General features: G+C 44.8%; 2 protein-coding genes and 1 non-coding gene across 16 annotated transcripts in view; 2 read left to right on the top strand and 1 right to left on the bottom strand.

The window, feature by feature from the left end:
* Positions 1 to 1,429: 1,429 nt before the first annotated feature.
* Positions 1,430 to 5,104, bottom strand: LOC136377194 (uncharacterized). Its single transcript, XM_066343686.1, has 3 exons — positions 5,094 to 5,104; positions 2,751 to 3,639; positions 1,430 to 2,399 (listed from the first exon to the last, which is right to left on the bottom strand). The coding sequence occupies exons 1-3, from the start codon at positions 5,102 to 5,104 to the stop codon at positions 2,367 to 2,369; spliced, it is 933 nt and encodes a 310-aa protein (XP_066199783.1). The 3' UTR covers positions 1,430 to 2,366.
* Positions 2,297 to 17,208, top strand: part of TRRAP (transformation/transcription domain associated protein) — a 134,829-nt gene continuing 119,917 nt past the window's right edge. For 6 of the 14 annotated variants that reach the window (XM_066343913.1, XM_066343912.1, XM_066343910.1 and 3 more), the window contains exons 1-5: positions 3,197 to 3,304; positions 5,587 to 5,744; positions 6,545 to 6,594; positions 14,659 to 14,769; positions 16,545 to 16,649. In XM_066343913.1, coding sequence (XP_066200010.1) covers positions 5,645 to 5,744; positions 6,545 to 6,594; positions 14,659 to 14,769; positions 16,545 to 16,649 — 366 coding nt within the window. In that variant the 5' untranslated portion in view covers positions 3,197 to 3,304; positions 5,587 to 5,644. The other 8 variants (XM_066343904.1, XM_066343905.1, XM_066343901.1 and 5 more) reach the window with 8 other exon arrangements.
* On the top strand, positions 5,869 to 6,075 carry LOC136377998 (small nucleolar RNA ZL1). Its single transcript, XR_010746589.1, has one exon. It is a non-coding gene; the product is annotated as a small nucleolar RNA ZL1 (small nucleolar RNA).

Raw genomic sequence — 17,208 nt, 5'->3', positions numbered from 1 at the left:
GGAGTTGGTCTCAGAAAGCCCTTCCCTATTGGACCCAGCCTACTTAAACTTCACTCTGGCCACTAAGCGCAGCCAGCACTGCTTTTAGTGTGTAGTTGGCAGCAGAGCTCCTGAGGGCCTTTGTTATTTGGTCTTGCAAATGTTATCCTTCAAAGCATCCCACATTCAGGCCTTTGACTAGGCCTTTACCTTGTTTCTTTACTTGGCTCAGGTGCCAATTTTAGGAAGCTTTCCTTACAACTATCCCTGAACCCCATGCTGTGTAAGTGTCTTGTAGTCCCAAAGCCCCAGACTTCTGTTAACAATACTAATCAGTCATACCTGCCTTTTAATCCGCTTGACATCCTCTAACAGGGGTCCCCAAACTTTTTACACAGGGGGCCAGTTCACTGTCCCTCAGACCATTGGAGGGCCACCACATACAGTGCTCCTCTCACTGACCACCAATAAAAGAGGTGCCCCTTTCGGAACTGCGGTGGGTGGCCGGATAAATGGCCTCAGGGGGCCGCATGCCGTGGGCCTTAGTTTGGGGACACCTGCTCTACCAGATTGGGTGAGTGCAAGGACCTTGCCTAGAAATCCTGAGCCTGACCCAAGGCAGGTGCTGGGGAATGCTTGTGGAATGACTGACAGCATGGCCAGAGTTGTGAGATTTTTATCTGCATGTGGAGGCCTTGATTGACAGGCTTCATTCCCTCCTCGGTTGTTATATTTGGTTCCACTGCATCAGTTCAAGTTGGTTTGGTTGTTTTAAGTCCAACCAAAAGCAAAGACTGAATTGAATGGAGCAGTCCCCACACTGTGGCTCCATAGATAAGCCATTCTGAACTAAAAAGAGCTGTGCCCTCAAACATGCTGGGGATGTGCTGGAGTCTAGCTCCATCACTGCTCCACCGACTCACATGAGCACATGAGGAGCTTTGAAAGTCTGTATTTGAAGATCCTCTTTGAGTTCTCTAGGACTGTTTGACCACAGCCCTTTTCTGGGAAACACAGGGTCCACAGCACACAGGCAATGATGAACCCGGTAGTTCAGTCAGTTATGTGGTTAGTTAATGTCCAGTCTCTGCCAAGTTTTTGGAAACACTGAAAATGGTGAGGTGCCATGTTAGTTCCTTTATGGGCCATTAGGTGCCAGGAGCCCCATGTGGGGGAACTCTTGATGGAGAGGTAATGACCACAGTGCCTAGGCTGGGGCAGGGGTGGCCTCATCCAAAGGCAGGTTTTCTCCTGAAAGTTTGGAAATTGTTAAATTGTTGGAAAGATCCTTCTCCCTGCCCCTCCCTTGCAAATATTATCCCTTTAGGGAAGCTCTACTTTCCAGCAACGAAAAGTTTGGGAATCATTAGGTCATATGATTTCTATGAGCCCCTGCACTGCAGTCTTTAGTCTGTTTACCCCTAAAACCAAAAACGGTGGTAAGACAGAATGAATTCAAAGTACAAGTGGATCAGAGTTGATTAAGTAGGGTGTACAGAAAGTGCACCAGAAATAGAAGTATGCAATATCCAAAGGGAACCGAACCAGAGGTTACAGGAAAAAAAAATCTGTTACTCAATTGGCCACTTCCTTCCTCAATGACACATAGGCTTATCAGAGGTGATGAGGGAGTGAGTCCGTGAGTCCGGTAGCAGGACCAGTGATTGCTCCTGGATCTGGGAATGATCTTCGCGGAGTCTCCAAGGCCAGGCCGCGGGCTCAGCGTCCAGACTTCCGAGCTGACGTAGCCAAACCCAGGAAGACGGCTGCCACCGTGAAGCCCTGGGCGGCGATCTGGGTGCGCTCGCCTGACCCCGGTGGAAGCAGTAGAGGCCGTCGGTATAGGCGGCCGCCATGCTTAGGCATCCCGAGGAAGAGTTGCAAAGGGCAGGAACATCAGAGGTTCCTTCCAGCTTTGAGCCTTACTTCAACAGGGTGAATATCTCAGAACAGCAGGGGGCGACCTAGGGTGGGGCCTAGGTGGGAGGTGTCGGTCGAGGGAGGGTTCCTGCGTTAACAACGCTCGCCCCATCTGAGACCAGTTCTGCTCCAAAGAGGTTCATCACTCCTCCACCGTCCCCGCTTCCGCCACTTCTCTGGTCAGTTCTTATTCCGGTCCCGCCTGGTGTCACAGGCCCTCCCCTATACCTTTCCCCCAGCTACCAGTGTTTTGTAGTTTAGTTCCTGTAGCACCCGCTTACCTAATTGTATTATTACATATTGGACTTTTGCGTGTCTCGCGTTGTTTCTTTTCCGTAATTACAGCTTTCCGTTGTTCTAGAGTACTCGCCCTGGGCCTTCCGGTTCCGCGCACGCCATTACACCTGGGCATCAGGGCATTCTGGCCCACTCCCCCCATCTCATTACTCTGGCCTAGGCAGAGGCATCTACCGGAGGGGGCAGGACCTCGGAGGGTTCGCCTGCAAAACAAATGACGGAGTCGGTCACTTCCAGGTAGAATACTTTCCTTTGCTAACAGGGTATCCGTCTACCTCCAGCCTTGAACTTTCCAAAGAGCTTCCTTACCCACTCCCCATCTCGGGCTAAGAAGGATCCAAGGAAAGCAGTAGGAGAGAAAAACCTTGCCTTGCCTGTCACATTCAGTTCAGAGGTGACCTGTTCCCAAACCAGACCGCCGCCAACTAGGGAAACCCATTGGGTGCCCACCCACGGTAGGAGCCGTGGAGTGTCCCTCCCGCACTCTCCCAAATCCTAACTCCCGCGAAGAGACAGGACAGGAACCCAAGGCCACAAACGCGTGAACTACTTGCCCCTCGATCCCCGCCGGCGGCTCCGCCCACGGAGGCGAGGATTAAAGGGCCGGAAGGTTCTGCTCGTGCCGCACAGCCCCTCCCGCTCCCTCTGCTCATCCAGGCCCCACCCACTTGGGGGCCGTGCGCCGGTCCTATTTCTACTCCCAGCAGCCGTTGCCACTTTAAGCGGGGGTGGGACTGCGGCTCCGTGGCTGTCTGTGCGTCGTTGGTGGTCGCGGGTCGGAGCTGCAGGAGGCCGGGGACTGGAGTCCGGGTGAATGTGGAAGAGGAGCGGAACGGCTCCGGGAAGCGCGTGCGGCGGCTACGACCGGTCTGGAGCGGTACAGGCGTGGGGGAGGTGTCTGGCGTGGCGGCTCCGCGGAGTGACAGATGGGAGGCTACGTGCGTCCCCAATTCCCATTCTCCCGTCGGTCCTAACCTTAGTTGCAACCTCCGCAGTTGCCTGCTCGGGCTGGAGAGCAGCGGCAGACGAAGGGCGAGCGGCGGCGAGATTATGTTGGTCCTCGGCGCTTGCCGTAGTGCGGCCTGGGAGGCGGGCGTTCCGCGCCTGGGTACGGTGACAAAAGGAGGGAAGCGGAGGGCCGTTCGAGGCTGGGCAGGTAGAGCGTGGGTTTTGGACACCGTTTTTCGAGGCGCTCCCGGCCAGCTTGGCCCCTCCGGGCCTGCATGCAGGCACCTGGCCCTCCTGGCCCAGCGTGAAGAGCGCAGGTAGTGGCGCGGAGCAGCGTCCCCTCTGGCGTGGCGGCGCCGCCTCGGGGTCCCGGCAGCGGGGCGTTTGCCCGAGTGCCGGTGCGGCGCAGGCTCGGGCCTTCCCACCTGGGTCCGGCTACGGAGGCTCCTAGGAAGCCAGGCCTGGACTCCCGGCCGCCGGGGTCTTCGAGCTGCCCTTGGACACAGACGCGAGATGGGACGTTATCTCTTAGGCTACCCTTCTTCCACCCCCCGAAGGCCAGAAAACAGAGCCAGGCCCCTCGGGGCCCCAGGAAATGGAAGAGTTGACGAATCCGGTGAAAAAGGGGATCTGAGTTTTGGAGATGACCAGAAATTTTTTAGAGAGAGGCCATGACCCTAAGTGTTGGGTTCCCGGGGATGGGGATATGGGGCCCTCTGCGTTTGGAGGAGGGAGTGTGACTTGAAAAAGGAAGCAGTAGTCTGCTCATCCATCAGAATTCTTCCCTTTTCTCTCTTTAGGTCCTTCTCCGGCCATGAGCCAGAGGAATGGAACTTAGGAGTGGGACTAATGGTGAACTGTATATAATAGAACAGCTGTGGGTGCCCTGTCTGCATCGCAGTAGTGCTTTTGGTGTTCTGGGAGAGTGGCCAGAAGAAGGGGCCTTTGTAGTGTTAGGGCGTCCCCATGGTTTGGGGCAGAAGTGTGAGCTGTAAGGCAGTGCATTTGGTAGGGCAAAGCTTTTTTTTTTTAATATTTTTTAAATTTTATTTATTCATTTTAGAGAGGAGAGAGAGGGGGAGAGAGAGAGAGGAGAGAGAGAGAGACAGGGGGGAGGAGCTGGAAGCATCAATTCCCATATGTGCCTTGACCAGGCAAGCCCAGGGTTTCGAACCGGCGACCTCAGCATTTCCAGGTCGACGCTTTATCCACTGCGCCACCACAGGTCAGGCTTTTTTTTTTTTTTAATAAAATTTTTTCACTGTGCTCACAATGAGCCAAGTACCGTATTACTCTTTGCTTAGGGCAAAGCTTTTGAAAGGCATGTAGAAGAGTTATTGGTGTGTTTGTTGAAGAAAGAAAAATCATGTCAGGAACCAGCCTTTTTAAAGCAGAGTGAAATTAGATACATATAGGGAGCATGGGTAAAAGCAATTTTCCCAGGTTCTTTAGACACTTTTGTGAGGGTTTTAAAAATAGAATCTTAAGTTTCCCTCTATTTTTAAGTCTGAAGTGGTAGTTCTCAAAGTGTGGTCTACATCCTGTTTCCGACTCATTGAGGTGCTTGTTTTAGAACACTAATTCATTCATTCAGTGAGCATTTTTTGAGTGCCTACTGTGTGCTAGCCGCCAACAGTTTACAGCTTCCTGGGCTCCTCACTGAATCACTCACTGTCTCTAGGTGATGCTTGAGCATTCACTTTTGGCTTCTGGTGATTTAATGCAAGAACTGGCCTAACTACAGCCAGCCGACCAAATCCAGCCTGCTGCCTTTTTTTATATATCCCATGAACTAAGAATAGTTTTTATACTTTTTAAATGGTTGGGGAAAAGTCAAAAGAAAAATAATGTTTCAGGACACATGAGAATTATATGAAATTGAAATTTCTTTGTCCAGAAATAAAACTATATTGGATCATAGCTAATCTTATTTTCATGTGGCTGAGTACTTGTGCATCATGGCCATAAAGCTTAAAATATTTATTATCTGCCTGACCAGGCGGTGGCGCAGTGGATAGAGCATTGGACTGGGATGCTGAGGACCCCGGTTTGAGACCCCGAGGTCACCAGTTTGAGCACGAGCTCATCTGGTTTGAGCAAGGCTCACCAGCCTGAGCCCAAGGTCGCTGGCTCGAGCAAGGGGTCACTCGGTCTGCTGTAGCCCCCCCCATCAAGACACATATGAGAAATCAATCAATGAACAACTAAGGAACCTAATGAAGAATTGATGTTTCTCATCTCTCTCCCTTCCTGTCTGTCCCTCTCTCTGACTCTCTCTGTCTCTCCCACACACACACACACACACACACACAAAAGAGGGAATAGTGTGTTTTGGATTGATGCAAAAGTATTCAGCTAAAGCAGGCATTGAGGTAGGATTTTCATAGAGATTGTGAGCCTGGCCCTTAATAAATTGGCTAATTTATACGCTTCTTTTTATAGGCTAGGTGAACTCATGGACCTGATATTTTTCTCTTGAGCAAGGAACTATCAAAAGAAAATGGCATTTGTTGCAACACAGGGGGCCACTGTGGTTGACCAAACCACTCTGATGAAAAAATATCTTCAGTTTGTGGCAGCTCTCACAGATGTAAATACCCGTGAGTTGATTCTTTTTGTTGTTAAGAAATGTGTTAATGTGACTCATTCATCTCAATTCCAAGAATGTGCATATGAAAATAAATAGTAACATTAACTTTAATTCTAATTTCCTCTCTTTCCTGTGGAGAAGCAAAATGATGAGCATCACTGGCTAGAGCTCCAAAGAGGCACGGGTGTGTGTGTGTGTGTGTGTGTGTGTGTGTCTGTCTGTCTGTGTCTTGTCTGTGTATGCACACATAAGTGTGGAAGTATGAATGTGTGGTTGTAGGGAACTAGTTATGTGCCTTCTATTGGACCATGACAGTCAAACTGATAAGATCTGATTGCTTCTCTTATTAAATCCAGTAATTTTATAGACATCCTTTTTTTTTTTTTTTTTTTTTTGTATTTTTCTGAAGCTGGAAACCAGGAGAAACAGTCAGACAGACTCCCACATGCGCCCGACCGGGATCCACCTGGCACGCCCACCAGGGGGCGATGCTCTGCCCCTCCCGGGCCTCGCTCTTTTGCGACCAGAGCCACTCCAGTGCCTGGGGCAGAGGCCAAGGAGCCATCCCCGCGCCTGGGCCATCTTTGCTCCAATGGAGCCTCGGCTGCGGGAGGGGAAGAGAGAGAGAGGAAGAAGAGGGGGAGGGGTGGAGAAGCAGATGGACGCTTCTCCTGTGTGCCCTGGCCTGGAATCGAACCCAGGACTTCTGCACGCCAGCCTGACACTCTACCACTGAGCCAACCGGCCAGGGCCTATAGACATTCTTAACATAATTTCAATTACCTGATGATTTGTTTTTTCATTTCACAGCTGATGAAACAAAGTTAAAAATGATGCAAGAAGTTAGTGAGAACTTTGAGGTATGATCTTTATATTTTATACTTTTCATTTTGAGGTAAATATTTTTGTGGGCTTTCCTTTTGTTTCTCTGTCAGTCTTTTTTACTAGTAATTAAAAAAAAACATGGTCTCTTTTCATGTAATTTATTGTATTTTAAAATTGAAATATGAAACTTTATACTCAGTATTGTCCAACTTCTTTATACTGGTGATAGTTGCTTTGGGTTTGGTTGGTTAACATTTTTAAATTTTTAAACACGGTAGATTTTTACTCTCAGGCTTTTACTCACAGGATGCATTCATACTTTGCTGTGAATTTCTATTCAGGCAATACCATGGAATGAGAGCTAGATATCAGTTTTGGCTCTATTACTTATCATTTCTGGTGACCTTGATCAAGCAATTTATCTCTTCTGGGCTTCGCAAACTACAGTTAGTTACATTGTCTTTAGGTCTCTTAGGCTCTATTCATTTTTCAGTTTTTTTCCTTTTTGTCTTTTAGATTGCATAATTTCTAGAGATCTGCCTTCAGGTTCACTGACTATTTTTCTGTCATCTCCAATCTCTGGGGATGTTATTTTAATTAAATTAATTTTTTAAATTTGATTGATTTTAAAGAGAGAGGAAGAGAAAGAGAAAGAGAGAAAGGAACAGAAACATCAATCTGTTCTTATAATGTGCCTGTGACCAGGTATTGAACCCGCAACCTTTGGATTTTGGGATGATGCTCAACCAACCAGGCTATCTGGCCAGGGCTAATTTAATTTGTTTTAGAGAATTTTTATGTGTTCATTTGAGTCAAACTGAAGGCATATGCCTGGAAGCATGATCTGAAATGCTTCTGGGATGTTATATTTAAATTTTTATTTTTATTTAATTTTTGCATTTTTATTAGTTTTTTAAAAAGATTTTACTGATTTTTATGGGGTGGGCAGCAAGAAGTATATACCATGTAGCTGCTTCACTTTAGTTCAGTAGTAGTCAACCTGGTCCCTACCGCCCACTAGTGGGAGTTCCAGCTTTCATGGTGGGCGGTAGCGGAGCAACCAAAGCATAAATAAAAAGATTTAACTATAGTAAGTTGTTTTATAAAGATTTATTCTGCCAAACATAGCGAAAATCCGACAAAAAGTACTTGGTAAGTAATTATTATTATATGCTTTAACTTGCTGTAACTCTGCTTTATAAATTTTATAAAGTAGTTACTTCCCTACTTTATAAATCACCATTACTGTGGATCCAGTGGGCAGTTAGAAAATTTTACTACTAACAGAGATACAAAAGTGGGTAGTAGTTATTAAAAGGTTGACTACCCCTGCTTTAGTTGATCATTGCTTGCTTGTTGTATGTCCCTTGACCAGGCAAGCCCAGGGTTTCCTATCGTTGACCTCAGTATACTGGGTTGATGCTTTATCTACTGCACCACCACAAGTCAGGCAGTTTTTGCATTTTAAAATTTGTTGTTATAGTTTCAGTTATAGAATTTCCATTTGGTTCTCTGTAGATTTCATTTCTCTGCAGATTCCCCATCTTCATTTATTAAGACCATGTTTTTCTCTTTTTTTTTATTTTTTAAAATTTTCATTGATTTTAATTTATTGTGTTCACATAGATTCAAGTGTTGCACCGAATATATCCACCCTCCCCCCAATGCCTTTCCTCCTTCAGGATTTGCTGTCCTGCTCTCTATAATACTGTGTTATGTATATATATTTTCACTTATCTCTTTCCCTTCTCTGATCCATCCTCTCATCCCCTTTCCCTCTGTCCTTTATTTTTTTATTTAGACAAATAAATTTAACAGGGTGACATTGGTAAACCAGACCAGAGCACATAGATTTAGAGAAAACATCTCCACATCATTTGGACAGTTGATCATTCCAAATACCCATCACCCAAAGTCAAATCATCCTTCATCACCCTATATATTTTTCTCTTTAAGCCCCTCCCCCTCCCAGCCAGGGCTGGATTGGAATAAGTTGGCCCTGGGCACTGAGGATGGTTCCATGGCCTCTGCCTCAGGCACTAAAATAGCTCAGTTGCTGAGCAGCATAGCATCGCCCCAGATGGGCAGAGCATCGCCCCCTAGTGGGCGTTCTGGGTGGATCCCTGTTGGGGCATATGTGGGAGTCTCTCTGCCTCTCCTCCCTTCATTAAATTAAAAAAAAAACTCACATGAAAAATTCATATGGATCTAAAAGCTGAATGCTGAGTTAAAATACTGGCAGAATAACTGGGCAACTTAAATGAGTCTTTTTTATGGGAGAAATTTGACACTCATGTTTTGAAGGGTATGGAATCAGTGGATGGTATGGGCTTCTGTGCAGGTGAACTGGATTCCTGGATAATGTTTCAGCATGAGGCTTCTCCCTCTTTTCCTTGGAAATTTGTGGATGTTTTGTAAAAAGTCTTAAGCTTTGGGGATGAAAGGTGACACAGTTTCTAAAAATAATTTTTAAGTTTTTAGTAACAGTTGACATACTGTATTGTATTAGTTTCATGTCTACAGCATAGTGATTAGGCATTTACCATATTTTCCCATGTAATAGACGCACCTTAATTTTGGGGCCTGAAATTTGAAAAAAAAAAAGTATTACATAAAGTTATCGAACTCAAGTTTTATTCATCATAAAATTCAAACAACTCTTCATCACTGTCTAAACTCCTATCTATTAGCTAGTACTCGTCTGTGTCTGATGACGAATCACTGTCTTCATACATTGTCTTGTCCTCAGTTCCATCTATGGCATTTGAAATGCCACACTCCTACAACCAGCTATATAAGACACACCCAGTTTTTAGACCCCAAATTTTTCGGAAAGGTGTGCGTCTTATATGTGGGGAAATTCGGTATATAACAAGATGTGATTACCCTGATGAGTCTAGTACCCATCTGACATCAAACATAGTCATTACAATATTATAACTGACAATTTGCACTTCTCTTTTTTTTTGTTAGAGAGGAATGGAGAGATGTGAGACGTAGTAGCTCACACTTATATCATTTTAGTTGTTCATTGATTGCTTCTCATATGTACCTTGACTGGGGGGGTTGCAGCCAACCCAGTGACCCCTTACTCAAGCCAGAGACCCATGGGATCATGTCAGTTATCCTGTGCTGAAGTCAATGAGCCTGTGCTCAAGCTGGCAACCTTGGGTATTTGAACTTGAGACCTCAGCCCATGTCAAAGCTCTACTGCCTGGTTTGATGGTAATCTCTGTATCTTAATCTTGATCTTAATCTTGTCCCCTTTTTCACCCATTAACCCCAACTCTTTCCCATCTAGGAATTGTCAACATGGTCTGTGTATCTATGAGTTTGTTTTGTTTGTTTTTATTTAATTTTAATTTTTAAAAAATTATTAGTTTTAGAGAGCAAGGAAGGGAGAGAGAGAAAAGAGAAACACTGATTTGTTCCACTTATTTATGCATTCATTTGTTGATTTTTTTTTTTTTTTTTACAGGAACAGAGAAAGAGTCAGAGAGAGTGATAGATAGGGACAGATAGACAGGAACAGAGAGAGACGAGAAGCATCAATCATCAGTTTAGTTGTTCATTGATTGCTTTCTCATATATGCCTTGACTGTGGGCCTTCAGCAGACCAAGTAACCCCTTGCTCGAGCCAGTGACCTTGGGTCCAAGCTGGTGAGCTTTTTTGGTGAGCTTTTTTTTTTTTTGCTCAAGCCAGATGAGCCGCGCTCAAGTTGGTGACCTCGAGGTCTCGAACCTGGGTCCTTCTACATCCCAGTCCGACACTCTATCCACTGCGCCACCACCTGGTCAGACTCAGACTTTTTTTTTGCATTTTTCGGAAACTGGAAATGGGGAGGCAGTCAGACAGACTCCTGCATGCGCCTGACTGGGATCCACCCGGCATGCCCACCATGGGGCAATGCTCTGCCCCTCTGGGGCGTCGCTCTGTGGCATCCAGAGCCATCCTAGCACCTGAGGCAGAGGCCACAGAGCCATCCTCAGTGCCCGGGCAAACTTTGCTCCAGTGGATCCTTGGCTGCGGGAGGGGAAGAGAGAGAGAGAGAGAGAGAGGAAGGAGAGGGGGAGGGGTGGAGAAGCAAATGGGCGCTCTTCCTGTGTGCCTGGCCGGGAATCGAACCCGGGACTCCTGCACACCAGGCCGACGCTCTACCACTGAGCCAACCGGCCAGGGCCTCATTCGTTGATTTTTTTTTTTTTTTACAGAGGCAGAGATAGACAGGGACAGACAGACAGGAATGGAGAGAGATGAGAAGCATCAATCATTAGTTTTTTGTTGTGCGTTGCGACTTCTTAGTTGTTCATTGATTGCTTTCTCATATGTGCCTTGACCGCGGGCCTTCAGCAGACTGAGTAACCCCTTGCTTGAGCCAGCGACCTTGGGTCCAAGCTGGTGAGCTTTTTGCTCAAGCCAGATGAGCCCGTGCTCAAGCTGGCGACCTTGGGGTCTCGAACCTGGGTCCTTCTGCATCCCAGTCCGACGCTCTATCCACTGCGCCACCACCTGGTGGTGACTCTTGATGTGCCCTTACTGGAGATTGAACCTGCAACCTTGGCATATCAGACAATGGTCTAACCAGTTGAGCCACCTGGCCAGGGCTTATTTTATTTTCCAGAATCCATATATAAGTGATTTTTCATGGTATTTGTCATTCTCTGTCTGACTTATTTCACTTAGCATAATAACTTCTAGGTCTAATCTATGTTGTCACAGATGGTAAGATTGCATTCTTTTTTTATGGCTGAGTAATATTTCATTGCACATACTGTATTTCCCCATGTATAAGATGCTCCCATGTATGACACACCTTACTTTTGGGGCCCGAAATTTGAAAAAGAATGTATTACGTAAAATTATTGAACTCAGGTTTGTTTTTTTTTGTGTGTTTTTTTTTTGTTTTGTTTTTGTATTTTTCTGAAGCTGGAAACGGGGAGAGACAGTCAGACAGACTCTCGCATGCACCCGACCGGGATCCACCTGGCACGCCCACCTGAGGCAACGCTCTGCCCACCAGGGGGAGATGCTCTGCCCCTCTGGGGCGTCGCTCTGCCGCCACCAGAGCCACTCTAGCGCCTGGGGCAGAGGCCAAGGAGCCATCCCCAGCGCCCGGGCCATCCTTGCTCCAATGGAGCCTCAGCTGTGGGAGGAGAAGAGAGAGACAGAGAGGAAGGAGGGGGGCGGGGTGGAGAAGCAAATGGGCGCTTCTCCTATGTGCCCTGGCCGGGAATCGAACCCGGGTCCCCTGCACGCCAGGCCGACGCTCTACCGCTGAGCCAACCGGCCAAGGCTGAACTCAGGTTTTATTCATTATAAAATTCATACAACTCCTCATCCGTGTGAATAAGCGGGAAATGCAAATAAGACGCACCCAGTTTTTAGACCCCATATTTTTCAAATATAGTGCGTCTTATACATGGAGAAATACGGTATGTACTTTTTTTTTTTTTTGAGACAGCTGGACAGATAGGGATAGACAGACAGGAAAGGAGAAAGATGAGAAGCATCAGTTCTTCATTGTGGCTTCTTAGTTGTTCATTGACTGTTTTCTCATATGTGCCTTGACGGGGTGACAGAGTGAAGGGGGCTGTAGCAGTGCGAGTGACTCCTTGCTCATGCCAGTAACCTTGGGCTCAAGCCAGCAACCGTGGGGTCGTGTCAGTGGTCCCATGCTCAAGCCTGTGAGCCCTTGCTCAAGCCACATGAGCCTGCGCTCAAGCCAGTGACCTTGGGGTTTCAAACCTGGGTCCTTTGTGTCCCACCTTGATGCTCTCTTCACTGTGCCACCGCCTGGTCAGGCTGTACTACATCATTTAGCCATCAATGGACACTAAGGTGGCTTTCATATTTTTGCTCTTGTAAATAATACTGCAATGAACTTTTTGATTTGGTGTTTTGGGTTTTTAGGGATAAATACCCAGAGGTGGAATTGCTGAGTCTTTCTTTATCTCTTGTTATAGCCTTTGTTTGAAAGTCTATTTTATCTGGTATAAGTATTGCTACTTCAATTTTTTATTTTGTTTTTATTTGTATGAAATATCTTTTTCAATCTGTGTGTGTCTTTGAATCTATAGGCAGCAATGCATGGTTCTCAGTTTCTTAGGCATTCTTAAGCCTGAGCATTTAACCCATTTACCTTTAAAATGATTATTTTTATAAAAATTTTTTATTCATTTTAGAGAGGAGAGAGAGTTAGAATGAGAGAGAAAGAGAGAGAGAGAGAGAAAGGGGGGAGGAGCAGGAAGCATCAACTCCCATATATGCCTTGACCAGGCAAGCCCAGGGTTTTGAACCGGTGACCTCAGTGTTCCAGGTCAATGCTTTATCCACTGCACCACCTCAGGTCAGGCTACATTTAAAGTTATTATTGATAGGAAAGTAGTTATTGACATTTTATTACTCATATTTTTATCTTTCTTTTTCTTAAGTTCCTATATCATTTCTTGCTGCTTTAGCTTTTTCTTGTCTAGAAAAACAAACTCAGTCCTTGTCCCCAGTGAGTGTACAGTCTAGTTGGGGAGAGACTGTTGAGGCACTGCACAACTCCTTGGGGCGCTTTTCATGTTCTAAGCAAATGTAGCCCCTGGAATTATATACTGGGTTGTCCCTGAGAGATTGATGCTCAGGACCATATTCCCAGACTTGCAGTATAGTATATTTTGTTTTTGCCCTTAGCCTGTTTTCTCCCGTTTCTCTGGTTCTTCCTTCATAGATTACTGTTCTAGGATATCTTATGTAATAGACAATCCCAGATCTTTATTTTCAGCCCAGATCTGTGTCTGGAGCTCCAGACATTAGATTTCACTGCCCAAATGCTACGCCTTACTGGCTTGTCTGATGACTCAGGATAATAAGTTTAACTTCTTTTATATTCCCATCCTTGCCATACTTAACTTTTTTGTGTGCCTTTTATACTAATGTTTTCTTATAATTTTGTGCCTTTACATATTCTTTTCTTAGAACCTTCTTCTTTCTTAATTTTTTATGTGGTTAGTTCTTACAGACTTGGTTTTTAGTATAAAATCACTTTTTCAGGAAGATAGTTTTTGCCATTGATTCTGTCCGTAAATCATATTTCATTGTTAGATGTTCCTTCATCATAGTTCTGTATTGTTAGTTCTTCTCTTGATATCTGTCTTCACCACACTACTGTCTCCCCAATCTCTGAGGGCATAAATTGTTTACTTTCTTAATCATTTTGTCTCAACATTGAGCACTGGATAGGAGCTTAATACATAGTTGTGTGAGTGAGGGAGACCTTAACAGAGGGCAGGGCCTTAGATATTGTAGTTAATTTGAATTGACTTCTAAAATTGACTGATTCTGACTTTCAGTAAGTTTTTAACCTCTCTAAGTCTCTTAAATTTAAAAAAAAATTTTATTTTTTTATTTTTTACAGAGAGTGAGTCAGAGAGAGGGATAGACAGGGACAGACAGACAGGAATGGAGAGAGATGAGAAGCAGCCATCATTAGTTTTTCATTGTGCGTTGCAACACCTTAGTTGTTCATTGATTGCTTTCTCATATGTGCCTTGACCGCAGGCCTTCAGCAGACCGAGTAACCCCTTGCTCGAGCCAGCGACCTTAGGTCAGGCTGATGAGTTTTTGCTCAAACCAGATGAGCCCACACTCAAGCTGGCGACCTCGGGGTGGTCTCGAACCTGGGTCCTTCACATCCCAGTCTGATGCTCTATCCACTTACCGCCTGGTCAGGCTAAATTAGAGTTTTTGATTGGAAAAAGCTGTCAGTTTATTTAGGGTCTTTATTTTCCACATAAATTCAGCTCTAGAAGCTACATGAGTTTTCAGAGGTCTCATACTCAGTGTGGCAGAGCCTGCCTAGAACTGGCTCCTAGTTCAACATTTTCCACAGCATTAATATTTCTAGTTTTAACAGTGAATTTTAGCGTTTAGTTTTCTTAAGTTAGAATTCACACACAACAGTCATCCTAATTGATTGAAAACTACATCTTCACCAAAGCATCTAAAAGTATTAAAAATTACTCGTTTCATACTATCCTGAGGTTCTTATACCATGAATTTGAAGTGAAAATATTTACACAAACGAGGCTTTCTTTTATTTTTGCATAATTAGAATGTAACATCATCTCCTCAATATTCTACATTCCTGGAACATATCATCCCTCGATTTCTTACATTTCTTCAAGATGGAGAAGTTCAGTTTCTTCAGGAGAAACCAGCCCAGGTAATCTCTTTAAAATTATAAATGAGAAGATATCATGTGGTAGGATTGCAAACATTTATGAATTCAAACAACTAAAATGGTTCTACTTGAAAATGAACAAGCTTTTGTCACATAAGAATAAGTTTGTCCAAGGCCTTTGCCACCTGAGATAAATATATTAGTTTTATTCTGTCAAGATTTTCTGTTTTACAGTTTGTTCCCATTTGCTTACTAGTGACGTGTGTGCATTATTATAAACAAATTGGAATATAAACAAAAGAAGGCACAGTAGTCTATTAATTCTTCCCATACTTGTTCAACCCTACTCTTATTCATTTCTTTTTCTTTTCCCCTTATTTTCCAAGTGAGAGGAGGGGAGATACAGAGACAGACTCATGAATGCACCCCTACCAGGATCCACCCAAGAACCTCTGTTTGGGGCTAATGCTCTGCCCATCTGGGGCCATGCTTTCAACTGAGCTATTTTTTGTATTTTTCTGAAGTTGGAAACGGGGAGGCAGTCAGACAGACTCCCACATGTGCCCGACTGGGATCCACCCAGCATGCCCATCAGGGGGCGATGCTCTGCCCATCTTGGGGCGTCGCTCTGCCGCAATCAGAGCCATTCTAGCGCCTGAGGCAGAGGCCACAGAGCCATCCTTAGCGCCCGGGCAAACTTTGCTCCAGTGGAGCCTTGGCTGCAGGAGGGGAAGAGAGAGACAGAAAGGAGAGGGGGAGGGGTGGAGAAGCAGATGGGCACTTCTGCTGTGTGCCCTGGCCGGGAATTGAACCCAGGACTCCTTTGTGCCAGGTCGACGCTCTACCACTGAGCCAACCGGCCAGGGCCTCAACTGAGCTATTTTTAGCACCTGAGGTGATGGCTTCAAGGAGCCATCCTCAGCTCTGGGCCACTGTGATTTAACCAATTGAGCCATGGCTGTGGGAGGAGAAGAGAGAGAGAGAAGAGGTAGGGGAAGGGTAAAGAAGCAGATGGTGGCTTCTCCTGTGTGCCCTGACCAGAGACTGAACCCAGGTCATCCACACGCTAGACTGACGCTCTACCACTGAGTCACTGGCCAGGGTCTACTCTTACTTATTTCAGTTCTTGTAATTCATGACCAATTTTGTTTTGCCTATAGCCCCACCCACTGTTTTCACCCCTCTATTGCCTTGATTAATGTAAAACAGTCCCATCGCATCATTTTTTTTCTATAAACAGTTCAGCATGTATCTCTTAAAACCAACTTTTAAAATGTTACCAATACCAGTGAAAGTGAAGTGCTAAATAAAGCATTTTTATATTGTACCAGTTTAAGATACGTATATATTTGATATAACTTTCCGTTGTCAGCTCCATCGGCAGAATCCTGAAAGCTTTAGCACAGCTTATGATGAAATTAGTCCTTGGGCCCAATGTAATTGGAGAGACCATTATAGGAGCTAAACAGGTTATGGAGGGAGATCTCAAGTGAAGTTCCGTGTGTTGTTTTGCCCTTTCATCTGCTTCACATTCACACACTAGTGCCCTTTATAGCTGTAATAAGTGGAGAAAGAGGAAAAATTTGACTGACGTGGTTTGGTACACAGTTGCAGAAATATTGAAAGTAATGGTTTTCAGTACATGCTTTGGATTACATTGAAATAATTTATAGGAGTGTTTCTAAAATGGGATTTATCCTGTGGTGGAGTGGCTACCAGTGCTGGGTACAGATGCTGTGTGACACTTGTAGCATGCAGGAGAATTGCTTTGGAACTTGAAGGATTTCATATTTACATTTTTTATTTTTCTTTATCAGCAACTGCGGAAACTAGTTCTTGAAATAATTCATAGAATACCAACCAACGAACATCTTCGGCCTCATACGAAAAATGTTTTGTCTGTGATGTTTCGATTTTTAGAGGTAACCTTTGAGAATTCTTGTTATTTCAACATACTCAAAACTTTCAGTGACTTACTTAATGTAAAATCTAGTGTTATACAACTGGTTTCCCTTTTACTAAAGTTCTGATTGACATGACTAAATCAGAATAAATAAAATGAGTATTTACTAATACTCATTTTGCTAACCAAATTACAATAAAAGATTATTAATTGAAGTGTTATTTTTTTGAGTCACTGAGGAATTGACTCTACATAGTGGAAATCTTTCTAAATGAGTTGGGTAATGGTCAACATACTCAGTATAGGGTTCTTTGGCTTCATGCTTTCTAGTTTTGTGTGTTAGGCAGAGTTGAGGCTTGTGAAGAGTTCCTGAGATTCTTGGGGCTAATCCGTCTGGTACCTGTTAATCTCTAAAGTTGTTTTCTTGCTCTTCTTAGTGTTGATGTGTTTAGAATTCTGTTGTTGTTTTGGGCCCCTTTATTAGTTGTATCATGTTGCTTCCCTCCTCTGAGTCTTAGATTCCTTGAAGGTAGAGTGTGGATGGCACCTCCCACTTGTATGTGTAAAGTGTTTAGCAT

The sequence above is a fragment of the Saccopteryx leptura genome, chromosome 6 (assembly GCF_036850995.1).
Source record: "Saccopteryx leptura isolate mSacLep1 chromosome 6, mSacLep1_pri_phased_curated, whole genome shotgun sequence".
NCBI classification, from domain to species: domain Eukaryota; kingdom Metazoa; phylum Chordata; class Mammalia; order Chiroptera; family Emballonuridae; genus Saccopteryx; species Saccopteryx leptura.
This window is presented reverse-complemented; position numbering and strand designations above follow the sequence as displayed.